Raw genomic sequence first — 23,305 nt, forward strand, 5'->3', positions numbered from 1 at the left:
ATGTACAATAGCCACATATTTTGAAGATTAAAAGGCATCATCCCAAACTTAGGCCTTCAAAGAGCAACAAAATGTGAGGTGACACACAAGTATCTTCATCTGTGCTTGGTATGAGAACAAAAAATACATCTGGAGTCAGAGAGAAAAATATCTATTCTTTCTTGTACTAAATACAGCTTCACTTGAAAAGGTTTGAATGACTGTATGCCTAATACTGGTTTTGGAATGCTTTAACCCCCAGTGAAAGCTCCCACAAAAAAAAAGCATAAGTAAGTTAGCCAGTATAGAAAAGTGAACAGCTTCCACACTGAGAGCAACCTGGTTCTATTAAAAATCTCACAGAAGTCTGTAGTGTGGCATACTCCTTATCTTCCCATTTAGCACCCTAAGCATGCTAACAAATACAACCTAATAAAACAATTTTTCTATCAGCTTTCTAAAGACACTTACATTGTTGCCCGTTTCATTTTGATTCCCATAGATGGTGTGACTTTAAACAGATTCTGAACTAATGCATTAGCAACATCATAGTTGCGCCGTGTGTACATTAACACCCAGTTATCCAGTGGCTTTGGACAGATTAAGGGAGCTCCTCTGGTTTCCTTTGACCAGTCAGCCAACTGAGGGTTGTAATCAAACTGTAAATAAGAGATGGCAGAGAAAGAAAATCAGCATATTACCAACAAAAACCTACAGCACTTTAGTTAGAAACCTCTCTAGTCTCCTAATTTATGTATCTGAAAGTACTTTGTTTAGACAAAGAAAGACACCATTCAAATGCCAAGCCAGAAAAATCTTCTGAGGTTTCTGGAAATAACTTGTAAGCAATTTAAGAAGTTTGTGAGTCTCCTGTTTGGACAAAGACTTGTGCATAACGTTTTCACTCATAATCCTTCATTTATAAACCAACAAGTGGCATTTCCTTCCTTAAGAATTTGTTCCATCAGTGATATCCACAAGATTTTATAAGTTGTTTTATTTACCACATTTCCTGATTGAAGGATCTTTTCTCCCTGAACAACTCTTCCTGGAAAGGATAATAAATTAGAATCGAAGTTTAAGCCCCAGTCTTGGAGTTCCTTCTGAACATTTTCATCACTGTTAAAAAAAAAACAAAACAAAGACATTTGCTCTTGATGAGGTATTTCTTTTTAAAAATGGGTAAGACTGGATTCCAAAGTTTTAAGGCAAGAAAGAAGTCTATCATACAAGTTTTTCAAGACAAAGACAAAAGTATAGCAGATACTAGGGTAGCATACTTTTGGATGTAGTCTCTGAGTCTTCCAATTTCACGTTGCCTTTGCTCAGGTGGCAGCCGTGTATGAATAGACAAGTCTTTCATCATATTAAAATCATTACGCATCTTCTCAGTTAATCCTGTTAACAGTGAAACCTTTCCTTAGTCCTCTTTTACTCAGAGAAAGTAAATTTTCAAGTCATGCATATTAACTATGCACATATCGCAGACACAGAAAGTGATGTTAGTACTTTAAAAGGTTTCAGTTACTCCCTGTACATGCATTCTATATAGAAAAAAAAATATCTGGAATTTTGCACATTGGAGGGAACCACACAAGACATGCAGTTCTATTTACACTTCTAAAGCAAATCAGTGCTGAGATGTGCTGGTATTGCAAGTACAAAGTGAGTACATCAGAGGAAAATCCACGTTTATATAGCCTACATATTTATAGTAAATCTCTTTTTCCACTGAAGTTTTACCACCAAAACAATCTACAAGTTACCAGTAAGCCAATGTTAAACACCATTGGTAGGGACTACGCAACATCAAAACCTCTTAAACCTTTCAGTCTCACTTGAATATCTAATCTTTAGCTACAAAAATAGTTTACAAGCTCACATTTATAAAAGAAAGAAATTCCATTTAACTTAGTATGTGGCTGGTGTCAAAATAACAGTTTAATGGGTGTTATGGTTTGGCAGATGCTTTGATATGAAAAAAAATGCTGGAGTACCTGTTAGGAAGCACAGCTCTGGAATTAAAACCACAGGGCCTGTCAGACCGATGGCTCTCCTCTTAGGCTGACTGATCAAGACAGGCTGGTTCAAGTCAGTAATTTCTTGATTGTATTGCTGCATTAGAAATACAAACTGAAAGTTAATTTATTCATAACAAACACTCCATTTTCTTAATAGTGATGTTTACTTCTTAAAGTGAGAATTTTTCCTAAAATAAACGAAACCAAAAGCACCAGCAACCTTTTCACATCTAACTTGAGAGGAACTGGTTTTGTCAGAAAAGGCCAAAGAGGGGAAGTACTAGTCTCTGTTGAAGACAGCTGTGGATTTGTAAGAGACAACATACAATGTTTCTGCCTCACTTGAGGCAGCGACATCCACAGTATCTAACTCAAGATTAGGATCCTAATTCCAGTTCAGTAACAGACAAGGCTCCTGTCCTACAGAGCAACTTAAGCTATTACAGAAATCAAACAAGGGAATTTCAACCCTCCAGCCAACCTTACCTTGATGTGGCAAGGGCTGGTTTGTCCAGCTGTCATTGCATGAGTTTAAAACAAAAACAAACAACCTCAAACAAACAAAAAATGCAAACACAATAAAAATCTCCAACGAACCACAGAAAGAGAACACAAACTGACAGTCAAAGATACTTCACAGTTTAACTTTTTCTTAATGAGAATCAAAGCTCAGAAACCATCCAAAGAAAGCATTTAAAAACAAGCAAACAATGAAGAGGCAAAAAGGCAGATAAAATTTATCATTTCTAAACTCCATCATGATCTAGAATGGATAATACAAATTTTGCTTCTAGTTTATTAAGCGTCCTACTGTTTTACAGCTGAACCAGATGGCAGAAAGATTTCACAACAGTGGCAGGCTTCAATGTCAGAAAGACATGCATAAAGTTTGTTCAAAAGAATCTTAAGTATCAAAGAGGAATTTCTTTTCAGATGACTGTCAGTATATTCTACCTCCAGTAAATTATCTGCAAATTTGCTGAGGGTATGCTCCGGCCCATTATCCAGACCATTAAGATGTTAAATAGGGCTGGACCCAGTACTGACCCCTGAAGTACACTGCTGGTAACTGGACTCCAGTCACCAATGGACTATTCACACTCTGCACATTACTTAAGGTTCTCAAATCACAGTATCCACTAAAAACAAAATTCTGTTAATGATAAGTATGCATTACAAATCCATGCACCATAAGTAAAACAGTGCTCTAACATTTCAAGCTAAAGCATAATACACACAGAGGCACTACATTTCCATACCCTCTTGTAGTAGTCCACAAAGCTGATCTCAGTACCATCTGCTTTTCTAAAGATATGCTCTGGTTTGCCATCCCAATCAATGCCATCAATCCTGTAGGTTTTGTTATTGTACCTAAACAAACAATTTCATCAGTTTGTTTACAACCTCAACTTAAATAGTAAAGAAATAAAATTGCAGAATGAAAAAAAAATTCTCATTTACTTGAAACCTTTGCTTCTATTAGCAGCAGGAAATTCAAATTTTCAGTTGCAACAGGCTGTCAATTCTACTAAAAGCTATACTAATAACACCAAATGAAAATAGAAAATTCCTGCCTTTCTAACTGTTGCCACCTTGATTAGTTTGCTAGCTTGACAACACCAGCATTTTCATGCTTTATGTTTTATTGTATACTTCAGGACATGGAACATACAAAAAAACCTAAACAGATTTCTAAAGAGTTCAAAAATACTTACTTTGTAAGAACAATTAAACCTATCAGCTCTTTAGCACAGGCATCTCTAAATCTTTGCTCTTCAACCTGGTAATACAGACTGTACATAAAATCCAACACTGTTTCACTGCGAAGAACCTTGTAGCTGACATCTGCACATAACATAATGTTTTCCTCGTACTGAAGGATAGAGCTTGTGAAGCCTGGCCAAACCATCAACCTGTCAAAAGACAAGTCTTAGCATGTTTTAAGACATCTCAGTTCTCACCTCCAGTTTTTCAGACACCAGAAAGCAGTCAAGACACAAAGAAATCATTATTCAAATATAAACGAGCTCCTAAAATCTCATAAAATTAAAAACTCAAACTTACTCACTCAACAGCCTTAAGGCTAGCCAGAAGCACTGTACCAGATCCCAACAGAGACCATGGCACTACACGAGAGTCAGCAATACCACAGTTCCAGAACTACTGGTGGGTATGGCCAACTATCAATTGTCATGGCAGATTAGATGGACTTCAGAACAAAGGCTGGACACTCTTGAGCTTTAGAATTAAAGAATTAATTTGCAGCCTTGTAAATCTCAGCATGATTTCCGACACTGGGGTAAAACATAACAGCAGAACACATAGTGGTAAGGAGCAATGAGATCTTGCACATAGAAGAAATGAAATTAGGAGAACAAGGTCTCATAGTTTCCAGACACCAGCTTTTAAGTCCCTGGTTTTATTACCAGATAAGCCACCAGAGCATTAACAAAATACTGTATTTTCTCCCTGTACCCCTTCTATACTTCAGTACACTTTCTGCCAAACCTGTGATTAGGGATGGAGATTGGGTCATTGGGGTTGTAATAATTGCGTCCAATCTGCTGCAAGTTCAGCATCTTCAGAATCCTAGAAGTTGAAATGTGGATATCATTTACTGTTATGATTCCATTTATTAAACTACACCTGGTCCCATTCCTCTGCACAACCTTATCTGACTAGATAAAACAGGTATGAATGTAAACTTTTCATTAAACTCAGTTTAGAAAGGCTGTGGACACTTACTAATGACAAGTGATGGTTAAGTTTGCACACAACCCAATCCTTCACCTATCAGTTGAAGGTAGCATAAATAACCTACATTTCAAAAAAAACAGGCAGTCTAGGTACCAAGGTTAAATGGAAAGACTAGAGCAAAAAGAGTAATTTGCCAGTTCAAGGTCTGGACTGCTTTAAGCAGCAAATCACAGACTCATAAGGAGAGCAGAGTTAGGAGTGGCTGCCTACAAGTCAGCAATCCCAGTATCAATCTGCTTGCTAAGGGAAAAGATAAACTCATTTCACACCACCATCTGCCAGAAATATTCATGTAACCGCACGTTAAAATGTCAGCCACAGAGTTAACAGTAGCTACATAAGCTTAAAAATTGACATCTGTAGTACGATTTCATAGTCCCTTCATTGGAAATGAAAAGCTTGAGAGATATACTTAAATGACTACTTAAAAAGAAATAAAATGAACAGCAAACCTTCTAAAAATTATGTTGTAAAAATGTAGACATGTAGGTGAAGAAGGTGGCAACTCATTAGTCAACGTGATTGTTATCTTCACATTCTCTCCATTTCGAGTCCTACTAAACACTTCAGTCACCTGTGAAAGTGAAGCTAGGTAAGACAAGAGGCAAGCAGGGCTATATCTACACTTTACTCCACTAATATTGAATAGGAATTGTATATTAAGATTCTAATTAATAATTCAAGGCTGCTGAAACAGGAATTTTATTTCCTGCAATGACTGCAAACTATGACATGGAGGCTACCCGCAAACCAGCTGAATTCACAATGAAGACGGGGAGAACACTTACCAACTACCAATACAAAAAAAGGACTCATCTTAATGTAATAAACTTAACATATTGACAATTACTAATTCATCTACTAGCATGAAAAATGACAAATATTTAAACAGTGAAAACATCTTCTCCCTCTCCTTTTTGCAGGCTCAAATTCACTATGGATGACTCTGCCTCCATCACCGATTATACCCAGTCCCTTGAGTGATGCAATGAGTGGCACAGGACAATGGCAAGCAAGAACCACCATCAATTCACAGCATTTTCCTGCTGCTGCTCCTTTCTTCTGAGATTTTTGGTCTACTTTGGCATTCTGCCCCCCCTTTTTAGAAACACAAAAGGGTCACTAACTTTTCTGATCCGCTTTGGTCTGTGGTGTGTCTGTCATAAAGCTAGCTAAAATAGCTGTGTACAGCACAGAACAGCCTCTAGCTTCTTCCCATAGCAGCCACTCCAGGTCCCTTCCACCTCCAAATCCTTGTCACCTATACTAAATACATCCACCCTCTCAATTAAGTTGGATGCTAAAATACGTAAGTTATGCAAACATAAGGAGAAAGAAAACATACTGTCTTTACTATCCACTTCTGTGCAGAAGTCTGCAGAACCTAAACATTAGAACCAGAAGTTTATTACAAAGTTTCTCTACACAAGTAAACCAATCTACACTAATGTAAATGTGGCTTGTGGGACATGTTTTCTAACTTCACCCAGGCCAGTAAGAAACAAGAATCATCATAAAATACAAGTCAAAATAAGAAACAAAATAGCATATTGGTATCACACCTTATTGTCTAGTCTTTTTGGCAAGAATAATATTGATCCATCAAATGCATGCGTCTTTCCAAGTAAGTTTTCGTGCTGAAAAAGCAAAGCTGATCGAAGGCGGCGGGCTTCCATCTCGGGACTGTAACAAACGTGGTACTGATATAAAGCCCACTGTGGTCGAGACATCACACGAAAGTAATTTGCAACCAGTTTTACCACAGTACCTGAAGTACCTAAAATGAGAGGCAAACATCTTAGTAGTTACAAAGCTGTTCATAGCAATTAACAGTTTTAAGTAATTCACAAAAACTAAGCCATTCAGACACAGATTAGAGATCAGCTGGGCTCTGCAACTGCCCCAGCTATACGAAATGCTCATGCAGGCACAGAGTTAGTATAGATGCTAGCCCACTTATTCAAGTTTTTTAACATTCCTTCAGTACTTAGAGAAATTCCAACATCAAATGAGGTAAGTAGTCTGTCAAAGGATTAATGCCAGGTGCTACAAAACTGAATTTTCACCCAAATACACTCCCTTTGTGGATAAATTAGCTTTTCTTTACATGAATCATAAACGTACAAATGAAAACTGAGACATACCCACATTCCTATTCATATGTGACAAGGTGACATCTAAGATTTTTTTCAAACAAGTAAAACAAAAAGCCCCCAGTAAGCAGTAGCTCTACATTAAAGTGTTTCTACTCATTGTTTCACATCAAATTTCACTCTTTTATACTTAAAGACACAAATCTAACACATTTCAGACTGTGTATGATCCATGTTAATTTGGTTTTCATTATCCCTTTTTTCGTATCAAAAATATACCATTTCAGATGAAAACTAATGAATTTTACCATACACAAACCATGTCTACTATACTAAAAAATGTTGCATATGTATGGTTACATGTCAAGGAAGGCAGCCTATCATCTGTTATTTAAACTACAGGCTTTCCTCAAATTCCACTACCAGGAGGAGATCTCCAAAAATTCAGTTAGGTGTTACCAACTGGAACTTCTAGAAGCAAACCCAGAGTCCTGGTTGAAGAAGTGAACATGAGAAACACCACTTATGTCTAAATAGATGCAATTTAAAACGCTACACAACTTGTCTCAAGCACTTTGCCATCAGAGATGTCATGCTTACTGCTCCTCGTCACATATCAGGAGCAACTTACAACTTTTCTAGTACACCATGAAGATTTTTTAATCTGCCTCTCTAGGAGACACTACAAGCAAAGACAAAGCAAAACTGTTTTTCATTTCAACTTGCTTATATGTTTATAGTCTCATCTGAACATACCAGTTTTAGATTCTTGCACATGTTCTATGGTTTGCCGAGTATTTACCCCGAGGTCATGGAAATCTCTGTGATATCCACCCCTATCTGCTAAAGACAGTTCCTGAAGTCCTGCAGAAATCTGAAGTCCTGCAGAAACCTGTAATCCTATTTGTTTGAAAATTTGAACAGGATGAGTTAAAATTAAGTCTTATATACACATAAGATCTAAATACAATTCAAATTCAAAAGTAGTGTACATATAGAGGTGAGAGAAACCATGAAGTTTTAAGATTCAGCTTTTGCTATGTAATAAAACAGTGGTCAGGTAAAGCATTAACTTCCTGAGATTTATGGACTGTTGCCTACTAAGATGACAGACAGCTCACTAGCCAGATGAAAGACATCAAAATGCTGAAACACACTGTGATGTGAAATAGGTAAGGAAGCTAAGCTTTCTTAAAAAAAATAATGAAATATCAATATGGCACTCACCATTAGTATTCATGTAGTTAATTGTGACAACTACTCTGCAATTTATTGTTTTCAACTGTTTTGATAAATAAAACAGTACAAAGAAAGCAGAGTATACTTAAAATAGATTTCAAAACTCCTGCACCTTAGAAAGATAACAAGGTAAGTAGTGTGGGCTTTTCTACATCTTTGTAATAAACCTCATTTTGAAAAGAAAACTTAGAAATACAGTTTAACATCTTAATTGCATTCTCTTCAAACACTTGCTCTTGCAGGCAATGAACTTCTTCCACCCTCTCTGACCTTCTGGTTTTTTCTCCTTTTGGTCTCGTGGAGCGCTGCGAGCTTGCCTCTGTCGTCCTCTGCTAACAGGCTCCTCTGCTATTGCAGGAAGAGCTCGTGGCTGATGAGGTTGCTGACATGGCACAGTCTGTTGAGCCTGCAATAGTTGGGATCAACTTTTTTCTACTGCAGATGAAGAGTGAGCATATTTCCAAGAGCATGGCAAAACAAAGTCCCTAACTGAAGACAGTATAACCAAACACTCAAGTGCAAGACCTACCTAAGATTAATTTTATTTCCTGTATCAAGTAGCAGAGTTATGACTCTGTAGTTCTGTATTTGTATGCACACAAACATTTCCATAATAAAAAGGAGTAAATAGAACTATAAACCTGATAGAATACACAGATGCATATATATCATCAAATATATTAAAATAGGAAGCAGCTGAGCTATGGTGTTTCAAAGCACAGCTGAGCTCATTAAAGAGACAACTTACAGCTGCAGCCCCAACAGCGGGAAGAGCAGTCCCCTGTGCTGGAGGTCTTCCTCTTGCTCTGGCTCTAGCTCTTCCTGTCATCTTGTAAGACAAACCATCTACAGCATTAGTGTTCAATCTTCTTCCTCTCCCACCCTTACCCAAATAACTATTATGTTCAATTTCACTGCTTCAGTGAAATAAACCACCCTCTGCAAAATTGCTCCTGGATCTCCCCCTGCCTTGCCCTGCAGGCGTGAAGGAGGTGAGCAAGGAGCCCTTCCGACACGAGGGGTGCCCTCCTGAGAATCGGGCTGTAATTGGCTGTGGTCTCCGCGCCGAGGCAGTGGTAACTCTGCTCTTTGTCAAGGAAGGGTATAAATACTGAGGGACTTTCCGCCTTTGGGGTTCCCGCCTTAGAGATCGTGCCTGCCCGAGACTTCCCCCCACCCTCGCCTGGCATGATTCTACAGAAAGAGCCCAGCCCTCCAAAGGATTGCTTCACCCATTAACACCTTTTGTGCAGACCTGAACACCTCTTAACGATTCTCCTACGGCGAGAGCGAGAGGACAGGCCGCTGGACCAAGTCAGCCTTACTGTGAGTGATTTTGACTCAGCTTTATTATTAAGTGGGAAACGCAATTACAGTATCACAGTATCAACAAGGTTGGAAAAGACCTCACAGATCATCAAGTCCAACCCTTTACCACAGTTCTCAAGGCTACACCATGACACAAGTGCCACGTCCAATCTTGCCTTGAACAGCTCCAGGACTCCACCACCTCCCCGAGCAGCCCATTCCAGTAGCCAATGACTCTCTCAGTGAAGAACTTTCTCCTCACCTCAAGCCTAAATTTCCCCTGGCGTAGCTTGAGGCTGCGTCCTCTCATTCTGGTGCTGGCCACCTGAGAGAAGAGAGCAACCTCCTCCTGGCCACAACCACCCCTCAGGTAGTTGTAGACAATAATAAGGTCACCCCTGAGCCTCCTCTTCTCCAAGCTAAACAATCCCAGCTCCCTCAGCCTCTCCTCGTAGGGCCTGTGCTCGAGGCCTCTCACCAGCCTCGTCGCCCTTCTCTGGACACGCTCAAGCATCTCAATGTCCCTCCTAAACTGGGGGGCCCAGAACTGAACACAGTACTCAAGGTAAGGTCTAACCAGTGCAGAGTACAGGGGCAGAATGACCTCCCTGCTCCCGCTGACCACACCATTCCTGATGCAGGCCAGGATGCCACTGGCTCATGTTCAGGCGGGTATCAATCAGCACCCCCAGATCCCTCTCTGTCTGGCTGCTCTCAGCCACGCCGACCCCAGCCTGTATCTCTGCATGGGGTTGTTGTGGCCAAAGTGCAGCACCCTGCACTTGGAGCTATTGAATCCCATCCCATTGGACTCTGCCCATCTGTCCAGGCGGTCAAGGTCCCGCTGCAGAGCCCTTCTGCCCTCCAACCCAGCCACATCTGCCCCCAGCTTGGTGTCATCTGCAAACTTGCTGATGACTGACTCCATGCCCTCATCCAGATCATCTATGAAGATGTTAAAGATTTAATAGCTCAAGCCTTTTCCAGCTTCTGACTTCCAAAATAGTCAGATTACCTATGGTATCCTGTAGATTTTCTCAAGCAAACTGACTTTGGTAACTAAAACTAAATTAATTTCTGTATATAGTTTTGGGGCCGGGCTTCTGGGAAAATAAAATAACTCTATTTTTCTATAAAATTCCTGACTCGGCCACATTAATTCCCTACCTCCACAACGCCATAACAGGTGGTGTGGGGAAGTTACACTTTCTCGTAGTCGAGTTTGAACCGCCTGGCATAGGCAGAGGCCTGCCACCACAAACTCTGAAAGCTGTACTGAAAGCAAACGAGATTGGCGAGCACGGCAGACCCACAACCTCAGCCAAATGCAATTCAGGGCCTAACCTCACTTTCGGTTATACTACTCTCAATTCAGGCCAATTTGTTACTCTGCTCTAGGAGCAGCATGCCCTTCACCCAAAGCACTCGACAGCCCTTACGCACGTCGTTATCCTCCCCTCCCCCCGCCACTTCACCGCCAGCCCCGCCTGGCCCTCAGTGTTACCTCAGCCCGGGCCCAAGTCGGCAAAAGGGACTGACTCTGATCCTTCTCCGGTGACAGCCCACGAGCTGTGCCCTTCACGATGTCACCCGGCTGTCTTTCTGCTAAGGACAAGGGGCGTCGGCGTACACAGACCAGCCGCCCGGGTGCCGGCACAGCCCCCGCAGCTCCGAGCCCTCCGTCCGCCCCCTCAGGCAGGGTTATGAGGCGGCACGCGCTAACGCTGCAGGGCGGGAACGAACGCTCCCCTCTGATTGGTTCCCGAGGCCCGAGTGCGGCCGAACAGTGCCGAAGGGCGCACCTGGCCGGGGCGAGCTGCACCGCAGGTGGTCGGGCAGCTTCGTGCTTTGATTGTGTTCGCAGCCGGGCAAGGTGGTCAGCGCTCCTCGCTTGCTCAGTCGGGAGGCAATTAAGACTGACCCTCGGGGCTGCACCTGGTGGTATTGGTGCGCTGTTTTCTACAGAGTCCCTGAGCTCTGGGCGGTCTGTGGTAGGGAGAGACTTCAGTGCCCTGGCAAAGTGGGGGCTCCACGGGCCGTGTGCCGTTGCGTCCCTGAGCTCTGGGCAGTCTGTGGTAGGGAGAGGGTTCGGTGCCCTGGCAAAGTGGGGGCTCCTCGGGTCGTGTGCCGTTGCTGCGACCTCTTTCACCCTTTCGTCCTCCCTGTGTGGCGTCGGGCTGCCAAACCCGGGTTGTCAACCTTTGTGAGTGGAGAATTTCCTCGCTAAAGTTGTCTCGTCGCTCCGCTTCTAGTTTGAAAGAGAATTTTAAGTTAACCAGAAGGTGGAGCACTAAAACAAGGAATAAAACTCTGAGGTTAAGTGAAGGACTGCGTTTGTCGGCAACGTTCACAGAGGTGCCGCTTAGATTAGTTGCTCTTTTCCATGCCAAAATGCAGACACATTGTTGGCAGTGGACACTGCTGAGCCGGGAAGCTGTCGGCGGGAGTGACTGACGCAGTGCGATGAAGCAGCAGAAGCTGGAAGCATGAGCAACCATCTTCTCTGTGCAATGCATTCTGCAGCAGACTAGCGATCAAACTGAAGTATAAAAAGCATCTTTTGCTTACTTACCAAGGCTGCTTCCATCGCTGTGATTGTAACAGAGAATCACGACTTGTATTTTAGATACTTCACAAGAGAACTAGCAAATGACATCTTGTATTTTGGATACTTCACAAGAGAACTAGCAAATGACATCTTGTATTTTAGATACTTCACAAGAGAACTAGCAAATGACATCTTGTATTTTAGATACTTCACAAGAGAACTAGCAAATGACATCTTGTATTTTGGATACTTCACAAGAGAACTAGCAAATGACATCTTGTATTTTGGATACTTCACAAGAGAACTAGCAAATGTCATCACTTGTAAACAACCTCAAGTGGGAATGGACTCTAGAAAGACTTTCCAGGCTTCTGTGGAAAGACAGGATGTCTAGACAGCACCAAGGCTTAACTGCACGTTTTCTGTTGGCTTGAAGTGTGCCTTTCCTTAAAGATTAGATGGCTGTGATGCATCTGGAACCGCTGACCTTACCCTGATAAAAACACATCCTGATCTCACGAGGGCACTTAAAAATTTTCAGGAGGGACAAGCTTCTTTTTCTGTACTCACTCCAGGTAGAAACGGGAAGTGGGTCACACTATTAATACTGAAGCTAAATAATTCGACTAACTCTTTTTGTTTGATTTAGTTTGTCAGTTTGTCCCTAAAGCCATTTTTGTTGTGCTTGTTGGTGTCAGTGTAGTAGCCCACTTGGGAAGACAAATTCTCTTTTACAAGTTAAAAAGAAAAGCTTTCAAGTTACAAAAGTGTGGATGCTGCTTGCTTGCAAAGAACTGAAGTACTTTTAGCATGTGATATTACAGTATCTCAGTATCACCAAGGTTGGCAGAGACCTCATAGATCATCAAGTCCAACCCTTTACCAGAGAGCTCAAGGCTAGACCATGGCACCAAGTGCCACGTCCAATAATGCCTTGAACAGCTCCAGGGACGGCGACTCCACCACCTCCCCGGGCAGCCCAGCCCAACCTATCACCCAGCCCTGTCCAATCAACCAGACCATGGCACTAAGTGCCTCAGCCAGGCTTTGCTTCAACACCTCCTCTTTTAACACAGAGGATATTTACATATAAATCTGGATAAATAACAAAATCAGTACATAGATGGGGCATGTTTAGTGCTTTTAAGAGCACTGATTAATGCTTGCCATGGGGTGTGCAACCACAGTGGCAACTTTCATTGTTTGGTAGCCTGCAGAACTTTCCAGAGGGTCAGAGGGCTAAAGCTGCAGAAAAACAATATGCAGATTTGCTTGTCTCAGCAGTACTTAAAGATAAACATAAAAATGTTGTCACTTACATTATGTAAATCATGAGAAAGCAGAATGTGTGTTTTATAAGTAGTTATGTTTATCCATTTAAAATACCTGCCATAATAATGTTTATGTTTTTAATGTTAGATTCCTTACATTTCACTGCAGAACTTCATTATCTTTAGATGGGAGCTGTTAAAAGTATTTGATCAGTCTGGCTACCTACAGCAATTCCTTAGAAAGTGAAAATAAACATCAACAATGAGCACCTTCAGTTTTATACCTGGGTTGTCAGACAGTTAATTAGTACTTAATGAAAGGAAAGTTCCAATTTGGTTTTCACAATCTTTCAGACGTGTTTTTTTTTTTCTTAGCAGTTCAAGCCCAGCTAAAACTGACTCTGCAGGTAAGCATAATGAATTTGCAGAGTCAGAGGGAATGTGAAATGGCAAAGCCCCAACTGCAACAGGTGCATCATGTCCTTCATCCTGGCTAGCTTCTCAGAAACACTAAGAAAAAAACGACGATGTTGAAAGTGGCAACTCTTAACATTTTTCTCTTTTTTCTGTGTTGCCAAAAAAGCTCTCAGTGCTGGACTTCAACACGTCAAAATGCCACATATGAAATAATTTTTTCTCAGCTACTTGGCTTGTGCCTTACTTTGATGTTTGTTTTACCCATGATGCAGTTAGTTTTGCCTTCTGTCTCCTGTTGCTACAATAAGCCATTTCCCATACATGTCATCTCCAAAGGGGAAAAGACTGCATGGAAACAGAACAAAGAAAACAGAACAAAAGAAAATCAGGGATTTTTCCAAAGGCCCATTTGATGTACAAGTATAAACAGGAAAAAGATGCCTGAGGAGGTAGGAGCCAGGAACTGTACTAGCAGACAGCTGTTAACTTGTGTAGTTAGCAGCACTTTGGGATTATGATGATAAATAAATAAATTATTCAAATGCACACAGTGAAGAAAGTGCTCACTTCAGTGCCTTTAGTGTAGTAAGTGTACTGCAAACTCCTAGCAGTGTAAACTGAATTCTTAACCTCTATGCCCTTCTTGCAACACCAGCTCCAGACTTTGTTTCTATCCTCAGAAAAGGGAAAACCTAAAGATACCAGAATAAGAATCATTATCTGTTGAGATGAAGCAAGAAAATACAAGGGATGCTTCACAACAGAGCTCAGCAATCATACGTGTGGCTAGATTTTAAAAAGCCCAACATGTTGCTCCTGAATCCTATTAAATATTTGTTCAAAACATTCAGATGGGAATTGCTCAAAAATAAACTAAACTTCGAGTTCCTGTGGTAGATATTAAGTATTCACGAATCAGAACCACAGTGGGTTTACATTCTTAATTAGTTTTTTTTTCTAAAGTAAGGGAAGCAAGGTTTTGAAGACCAGCTTACTATCCCAAGGATTATCTCCTGAGTTTACACTCTTGCTTTTTCCCAATGCAAGTTTTTAATGTCACATTTAATTTACTCTAAGTATGCTCAGGTTAGAGGAACTGATGTGTCTACACTCTAGAGCCTAGTTTACTTAGTACCTTGGATAGAAGGCAGGGAAACTAGTATTTGCATATCAAAATAGAAAGCAAAAGGTATGTTATGGAGAAAAATGCTACTAAGGAAATAATAGCCAACTTGATGCATAGAAAATTAACTCCTAGGAAGAGAGAATATGTATTTTTCAACTTTGTATATGCAGCTTGCTAGTCATTTTTTTTTTCATCCCAAATTTCTGTTTTTCCTTCAGATCCTTACCATCTTTTGTTTGAGCCCTTACTCTTCATAACTTCTCTTAAAACATTGTGCACTCTATTCGTGGACTCTCTGGAGGACTCTCTCCTGTTCCCCTTGGCAACAATGTGTTTTGTTCCAACAGAAGCAAACTTTTTCTGTTTCGTGTGTTCTCTGTTTACTGGGGTATCTAATCACTGCAGTTATCACCACAGCTCATTCCAAGCCCTGTTTTGTCAGACTGTGCCCTAAGCCCTCTTTTCCTGAAGAGAAAAAGGCCTCTTACTTACAAACCCATCATATCCTTGCCAACATTTCCTGTGCTGTATCAACTTAACTGTTAATTTCTGCCCATTACAAATCCACATCAGTCTTAGCTGACATTTAATTTGCATCCAAATCCCGGGCAAAGTGAGCAAGAAGTGATTTAATGTAAGTTCTCAATAAATAGCCATATTAAGTGGAGAGGTCACGTTAATCAGACAGGAACAAAGCCTCCAGAAGTTAATACTGTAATTAGATTTGTAAAGTGTGTTTTAAAAATAAGTATGAAATTTTGTACGATTTTTTCTTAACCTTTATTATCTAAACATTTTAACTAACGAAGAGGGAGAATTAGTTTATAGAGTATATTAAAATAGAGCTGAAAGAGTATTTTGATTCAAGTATTCTATAGTAAGATATTGTATTATTCCAAAAAGCAATGGGGTATATTTCAGGAGAGAAAACAGCAAGAATCCTCCAGTTTAGATAGATTGATTTCAGCTCGTTTAGCAGCCCTGTTTGATCTAATTGTCTTTTTATTGCTCTGAACGTTCCTGAATTATGCAGAGAATTTGGGTTATGTGATTTAATGTTGGATTAAAAAATGTCACAGCTTAACTTTCTTCAAAATAGTGTAGAACTTTGTTCACAGTCAACGAAGTTCATTATTTTTTTGTTCAAAGCCCAGCTGCAGGCCTGGAGCATTTCTCATAAATATCAGGAAGTACCCGAAGCCACAGTCAGGATTAAAGAGTTGATCTGAACCTTAGATCTCAGCTTTAAAGCTGTAATGTACAGTGAATTTGGTTTCATGGTAAAGGAAATGGTAATTGCTGAAGTATGTTTTCTTAAGTTGCAAAATCATTTTTGAAATGTTTTCATTGAAACTTCTGTCAGTGCTGTGCATGAGAATGAGGGGACTTGCAGCACAGCATTTGTGCACTCAATTTGTGTATTGATGTCATTGGCTGCTCCTGTGTGCTCAATATCAGATCCACAGTCACGGTCCAGAGGACTAAGCAAGTAAATTCACAATTTCAGTATACTTGTGCAACAGGGTTTTTTTTCTGATAGATGAGTTGAGTCCTTGGTTATCTGTCAAATACACTTGGTTCTCATGAGAACCAAGAACAAGTAATATCATTAATTACAGAAACGCAGAGTAAATTCCTCAGTGTAGAAGTAAAGTATTAGAAAAAGCACTTTGCTCCTGGCTCCCTACAGATAGAGTCTGGTCTGCAGGGCTGAAAGGAGTGGAAGAGCACAACTAAATATCAAACACGTTTCTGCATGTCTCCTACACCTGGGTAGCTTCATCAACCAAACCACACACCCTGTATTCTGTTTCCAGAGCACTTTATATAATCTGAACATTTTATTGCACGAAGGCAACTGTCCTTATTGTATTTACAAGGAAAATAACGTGGACATTTGGTGCTCCCTGACCTTTTACATAGATTGGTTCATTTAAACATGTACTTCTTTCCTCAAGTGGCAATATTTACTCATATTCTACTGCTTCAAACATAGAAGTGATCCATGTCATTCTTAGGATTGACTGCTGCAGTTCTGAAAACTTGGCTTTCCAAGATACTTTACATAGCAGGTTCAGAACGCATCCTTCATACAGCACTTGCACAGATAGGCAGCATGGACAAAAGTATTATCTGCACTCTTCACAGAAGTTTCAGTGAATCTGTCACAAGCTATATGGCCTATAAAGGCAGTGGGTCTTGAAAATTTAGTGTGGCAGTGATATAAAAACATGGATGAACACTGAAGTCTATATTGAGCCACCCTCAGTTCTGTATGATTCCATACAGATGCTGTCAGAATTTCTTCAAGGATTCATAGTTTTCAGAAACTTTGATGGATTAAGTTAAAAACATTAATAGGATTTTCTCTTTTTCTCTTATGTATGATTGTCAAGACCTGTAGTCACTTTTGTCATCTTGTATTGCACCTTCTTTTATGACAACATGAATATTTCAGTGGCGTCAGCATTTAACTTCACTCTAGATGCAGTCTAGTGAGTACCTTGGAAATTAAATGCATTGTTCCATGTTTAAGGTTGTCATTGTAAATTATTGAACATCAAAATAATGAAGGCTTACTGTCAGCTTTAAACCTTTCCCTTAAATCTTATTTTAGCATCTCTCATTTAGAATTAATCAATCACAGTGATCTGATATATAAGACAATAAGTTAAAATGAATAGACCTCAGTCTCTACCGCTACATATTTAAAGGAAGCACATTTGTCACTATAGAAAGGTATTTCTCCTGCGTGTAAAATGAATTAAAAATGAGTGCCACATAATAAAATGATGCAAAGATTGCATGAGAAAAAAAAATGAGTGCATTGTTTCATTATGAAATGTTTCAGCCTAGACCTTCCTCTCAGGGCACATGAGTGAGGTATTATGCTAAAACAAACCTGTTATGAAACTGGGAGCACAAGGTATGAAAACCTTAACAGAGGCTGCACTGGTGTGTTGATCCCTCCCTGATTTACTTGGTTGTGGTTGTGTGGTGATGAGGTGATTCCAAACTATGGCTGTGACCTCAGACACCAAAGTTGGGTCAGGATCCTAATAGGTTTCTTGCTGCTTACTAGATCACTAGTCTGGTTTTCACACGAGTTCAGTCGTTCATTTGCGTGCCTGAATTACTGGCACAGGTGTCAGTAACAGCAGAACTAGCAGAAGTTATCTGGGCTCTGATGGGAATCCACTCTCACAACTGAAGTCATTTTGCTATAAACAGTATTGAGCAAATAATTTTCAATTTCCTTTCCTTAATAGTTGGGTCATTTTGATAACCAAGGCTTCACCTAGCGAGAGTGACAGGTTTCTGCAGAGCTCCTCATTCATTCTAAGCACTCCAGGAATAAACACATGGATTTTAATTGCATAAATCACCTAATGACAAATTTCCATTGAGGTACGTGGAGGAACAGACAGTGTATGGCACAGAACCTGAATACCAAACTGATACTGAAATCTCTGCCTGTTCTTGAAGGTGCCTAATTTCATATGCACTGAACTTTTTGGTTATAGATTTCCCCAGGCACTCAAAGTTACTCTTTTTTACTGTCTTGACAAAACTGATTGGGTTCTTTGCACTAAAGAGACAGGAGAAAAGTCACTCCAACTTAGATACATGCAGAGTTTTCCTTCTGGAATCAAGCCTGCATCCACCTATAAACACAAAGGAGCCAGAGGGTTTCAAGTCCAGCGTGTAGGTGGCAGGCTGGCTATTTGGAACTCCTCCTGAGTCTTATTGGCTGTCCAGAGGAACTCTGGCCGATAGGCAGGCTATCGAGACCCCTGCTGATAAATTCAGGTGCAAAGTTGGTGATACTTGGGTTCTATTTTAGCTATAAACTGCTTGAAGTGAGTCTTTTTCAGTGATAGAAGAGTTGTGCAGTCACTGAATATGCAAGATAATCTCTGAGATGCTCTGGGAACCTCTGTAGCCACCTCTGAAGGGTGTTGGGAATGTACAGATCCCTCCCACCAGCTCACATTGAGAACACAGACAGTGTTTTGCTTTGTGTTATGTACACACAGACAGGCAGTAGTCTGTTCCCAAAAATGTAGGTCAGAAATGCCCGCTACATTCAGACTTCTGTCAAGGGAAACAAAACCTCACCCAGAACACAGAAAGATGTTTTGAAAACAGATTCTCTTTCACATGGCTTTGTCCTGCTTTTCTCATTTTCAAACATAGAGTTAACTCCTCCCTGACACTGTGATGTGAAAGAAGTCTGGCAGGTGCCATGAAAACACAGTGAAATCTTCCAGCCTCCCAGTAAGAAGCACTAGCTTCCAACCCTGAGTAATCATTAAGTACATTTTAAAAGCAATTATTCTTTTAGAAGGACATTCCCCCTTCTCCCTCCCCCCCAAAAAAAACTTCAAGGTCCTTTAATGGTTTCCACCAAATTCAGGTTTATGGTCTTATGGTGGTAAATAGAACATCTGGCAAGAAATACAAATGAGTGCCAGTACCAAAATATAAACCATCTCTGAGCCATTTGTAGTTTGTCAGAGAGTAAAGGACAGAATAGTAGTGCTGGGAGATTGATCAGTGTTCATTTGAAATGAACTGCAAAAGTAATTATTAGGATTTATCCTTTATGATTAGTGAAGAAAAATACATGCTGAAATCTACTTTATGTAATTGTACATATTCCTGACCCAGTCAATGAATGTCCTGAGTGCATTCAGCCAAACATGCCTGTGACACTAAATTAGTGTCCTTGGGACAGCTCCCTAACCAAAACTAGGATTTGCACAACTTTTTTATCCTATGGTTCACTTATTTCTGTCCGGCTTACTTTTCTGATAGGTGCTGACAAAAAAAAAGTTATTTTAAGCAAAATTTGTGCAGGAAGGATGCTTTTCCTGAAACCAAGATGGCCAGTCCTGCCCTGGGTATGTCAACAATAACCCTCAAAGGAAAACCATAGAATCGTAGAATGCTTCAGGTTAGCAGAGACCTCAAAGATCATCTATAAAGCAACGATCTTGTTTATTACTTGGTCTTCATCAACTGCGGTTGCATTCAGGACTTGCCTACTGTGGATTGCTCTACACAGTTAGACTGTGTTATTTCATCACTGTCACTACTAACCTTTTGATTATCATCTCTAACTATCTTAATAAGGCAGAAATAGTGAACTAGTAAATTCACTTGATAGCACCTCCTGAACTAAATATATGATGGCTGATGCTAGAACTGCTTACTCCATGCATTTTAGGTAGGAATTGTGAGCTGCATTTCACAGCTACTGTTCAGGGAAGTTAAAACAAAAAAGAAAGAAAGAAATACACAGATTCCCTTTCACTTATCTTTGCCCCTTGCTTTTCTTTTTACCCTTCTTTCCACTGGAGGGATTGCATGGACCTAGATGCCACCTAGATAATTAAAACTCTAGTTGGGTTGTTTTTTTTTCCTCTAAAGCTGTTTAGTAGACTCATTGCAATGGCTATATTGATATTGCCTGACCATCTGGTTTATATACAGCCTACACAGATGCTAATTCTTTCTTTAATTAAGAAGATATATAGATTAGGCAGATGCAATGGTTTATTGTAACAAAGGACCTGCCCAGGGTTTTTGCAAGCAGACAAAAAAAAATTGAAGACGTCACATTTCAGTCCAAAAAAAAAAAAAAAAAGCAAGTAGGGCATTAGTGCAATGCTTTTGTATTGTGCATTTCAAAGTTTGCACCCAGTGGGTGGGGCAAAAATAAATCAAGGCCTCCTATGGTGAAAATGTATTTGGGATTCAAGTATCTAGAATCTGACCTTATCTTCTGCTCCCTGGGATTGTCAGCTGCTTCAGGGGTCATCTGATATATACCTCCTTTTCTCACTTCTGAGAATTTTTAGCTTGGAGTGTGTTTGAAAACACTTCAGAAAAAGGGTGGAAAACACAGAGTGCCTTCTTTGAAATACACTCCTTTGTTAAATTCCTTTCTCAAGGGTAAAGAGACTCTCAAACACCTGAGGGCAACAAATGACTCTATTCAACCCTCTCACAAATGACCTAATAAACTCCCAGAGGGTTACAATAGCTTATTTGTCATCATTTCTTGTCAGCTATTTATAGCACCAATGTATATTGAGGCAAAACAATAAATACCTGAATTATTTTCTTCATTTTGAAGATTCTTTAAAGCCCAAATGGTGCTTTACAAATTTAAACCCAAATAATTAATTTTGTAATTGAGTTTAAATAATTCTCACGCATGTTTATGTTATGCTAAACAAAGTTTGCATCTACCTACACGCACAGATCTCACACCATTTCCTTCTCTTCCCTTGGAGTATTTGCAGGTAGTGACTTTATAAAATTCTAGTTTGATTAACTTTTAAAACACCAGATGCCTGATGGGCCATGTTAGAAATGATCCTGCTGAACAGATCATGTGAGATCTTCTGTGACTGCTGTGAGAAGGTTTGATGATCAGTGTGGTAGTAAAGATCTTGATCTCACTAACAGTAATTTGAAGGTGTAGTTACTCCCTTGTGCTTAAAATCTGGTTTGGGTTGAATTCTGGTCTGTCTTACTACCCTTTGCTCCGCTCTTGCCTGTATCAAAACTAGAGGTACTGACAGATATATTTAGGATTACATTTGATATTATAATGTTATACTTAATATTATAATATATGTTATATATCCCATCAAGCAGGCAAGGTACTTATGTACATGGCATCACTGACTTGAACTGAGTTGGGCAGATGCCTGTTAAATCAGCCTAGCAGAAACAGCTTTACCATTATCACCAATGCTTTGTAAGTCATTCTTCTGCAGTATGACCATACCTCTAGACACAATGGAACAAAATGACCGAGGGCTCATTTAGTTTTCTTTTGGTGTCTCTTTAATTGCAGTTTATTTGCCCAGATCAATTCAAGTCAGTGGAACTGCCAATTTGCACTATCCTGCTGAAGTGGCCCTAAGAAATGTAGCCACATAGTGTATTCTCTGGGTTCTCTCGAGTGTTTGATGTAGAGTGCATCATTTGTAATGCAGCATGGTATGTAAAACAAGTCTTTGCATCTCTTGCAAGATCTCCTGCAATATCCTTTGACTTATCAGCTTCATTGTCATCCCCACTTCCTTCAGATATTTCTTTTGATGTCTGTGATGAAAACACCCTTCTCCTGGCTGCAGGAGTGAAACGTCTTGGTTACTGGTTTCACTGGTCCATATGCATATGCATATATGTATATATATCTATGTATGCATTTAAATTTTTGTTGCTATTACAGGGATTCCTCTTGGGAAAAAGAATAAAGAGTCAGAATTCACAGGAGGCAATCCTGAATGACACTCAGATACTGCTGTGATTATGGTTGCAGCAGACACAAAATTTAGAAGAGGGAAGCATCATTAAGGGCTGTCAAGAGAAAGATTCCTGTGCCCCAGACAAGTGTTAGAGAAATGTAGGTACCTAAATCCAAAACTTCAGTCTGCATAATTTCTTTAATCTAACCCTGTATAGGCCTAAAAAAATTCCTTGACCACTTAGTTTTCATACCCTCACAGTTCTGCCTTCTGGACATAGGGGTGGAATTCTGCGTACAGCTCCTATCTGATCCCTCCTGGAATGCAGGATCTAAAGGGAAGACCAAAGTGCCATTTTCCAGAGGAGCATGCCAGATACATCTTAACAGCCCTGGGCTTAGCTCAGTGCAGTGTTTGTGGCCGTTCGTATTTTAAAGTAACACATCTGACTCCTATATGTGGTGGTGTCGTAGGTATAGGCTCAAACTCAAAAAATAAGGTAAAGAAGAGAGAAAAATGTGTCATTAGTTTATATTCACCAGCAAGGGGGAATTGTGGGTACCCATGTGGGTGTAAAAAGTTCTTGTTTTCAAAGTCTGCTCAGTGCTGTGCTGTGTCTCTTACTCCTACTTATCTCCTTGTAAGCAGATTAAAGATGTCCCGAAGGAAAAATATAGTTCACTGCAAGTACCAAAGATAAATCTTTTTTCCCCCCAGTTTTCAAGGATGACAGTAGGAAACAAAAGAGAAAATTCAGCTCATGGTAGCTCTTAATTTTAAGAAGAATTAATGGTTCTGAGCAGTGCACTAAATCAACCTGTGTCTTAGTAGGTATTAGTCGCCTTACCCAGTCTCTGCTACCTGAAAGTATGGAGTTTGATCAGAACTAGTTACCTGGACTCGGTCAGTGGGGATATTCTATGCCATATCTAGAGGACATTCTTTTCCATCCTGAGTATTGATGAGATGGTCTCATTCTGCAGGTGCCAGTTTCTTTCCGTCAGCAATAGATTCTTCTAAACTAATCATCAAGGTTTGTGCCTGTTTTAGATGGCTGAAGTTAAAAGAAAGTAATCCTGCCTTTTTGTAGATGTTATAATTTTGTCTGTAGTCACTGTGTTAAAGGAAGGATGAATGCCTTTAGGCAGCTGCAGACAAAGGAGCAAAGGGAAATATATATGCTCACTAATGGCTGGAAAACCTCTTCCCGTTGCAGTCGTATTCCCTTATACATAATGGTTGATGGGACTGAGAGACCCCAGTCTTGCAGGGAACTCA

General features: G+C 40.1%; 1 protein-coding gene across 2 annotated transcripts in view; it reads right to left on the reverse strand.

Annotated features, from left to right (window-relative positions):
- Window positions 1–23,305, reverse strand: part of PIWIL1 (piwi like RNA-mediated gene silencing 1) — a 47,843-nt gene that overhangs the window by 5,691 nt on the left and 18,847 nt on the right. The window contains exons 1-13 of one of the 2 annotated variants that reach the window (XM_064169009.1): window positions 10,902–11,073; window positions 8,838–8,918; window positions 8,360–8,495; window positions 7,607–7,750; window positions 6,320–6,534; window positions 5,210–5,331; window positions 4,509–4,589; window positions 3,716–3,913; window positions 3,260–3,371; window positions 1,977–2,094; window positions 1,260–1,377; window positions 984–1,098; window positions 451–638 (exon numbers count right to left, since the gene is read on the reverse strand). In XM_064169009.1, coding sequence (XP_064025079.1) covers window positions 451–638; window positions 984–1,098; window positions 1,260–1,377; window positions 1,977–2,094; window positions 3,260–3,371; window positions 3,716–3,913; window positions 4,509–4,589; window positions 5,210–5,331; window positions 6,320–6,534; window positions 7,607–7,750; window positions 8,360–8,495; window positions 8,838–8,918 — 1,628 coding nt within the window. In that variant the 5' untranslated portion in view covers window positions 10,902–11,073. Of the gene's footprint in view, window positions 1–450; window positions 639–983; window positions 1,099–1,259; window positions 1,378–1,976; window positions 2,095–3,259; window positions 3,372–3,715; window positions 3,914–4,508; window positions 4,590–5,209; window positions 5,332–6,319; window positions 6,535–7,606; window positions 7,751–8,359; window positions 8,496–8,837; window positions 8,919–10,901; window positions 11,074–23,305 lie in introns of those variants that run through there. The other variant, XM_064169008.1, reaches the window with a different exon arrangement.

Source organism: Pogoniulus pusillus, chromosome 30 (assembly GCF_015220805.1).
Source record: "Pogoniulus pusillus isolate bPogPus1 chromosome 30, bPogPus1.pri, whole genome shotgun sequence".
Lineage (NCBI taxonomy): Eukaryota > Metazoa > Chordata > Aves > Piciformes > Lybiidae > Pogoniulus > Pogoniulus pusillus.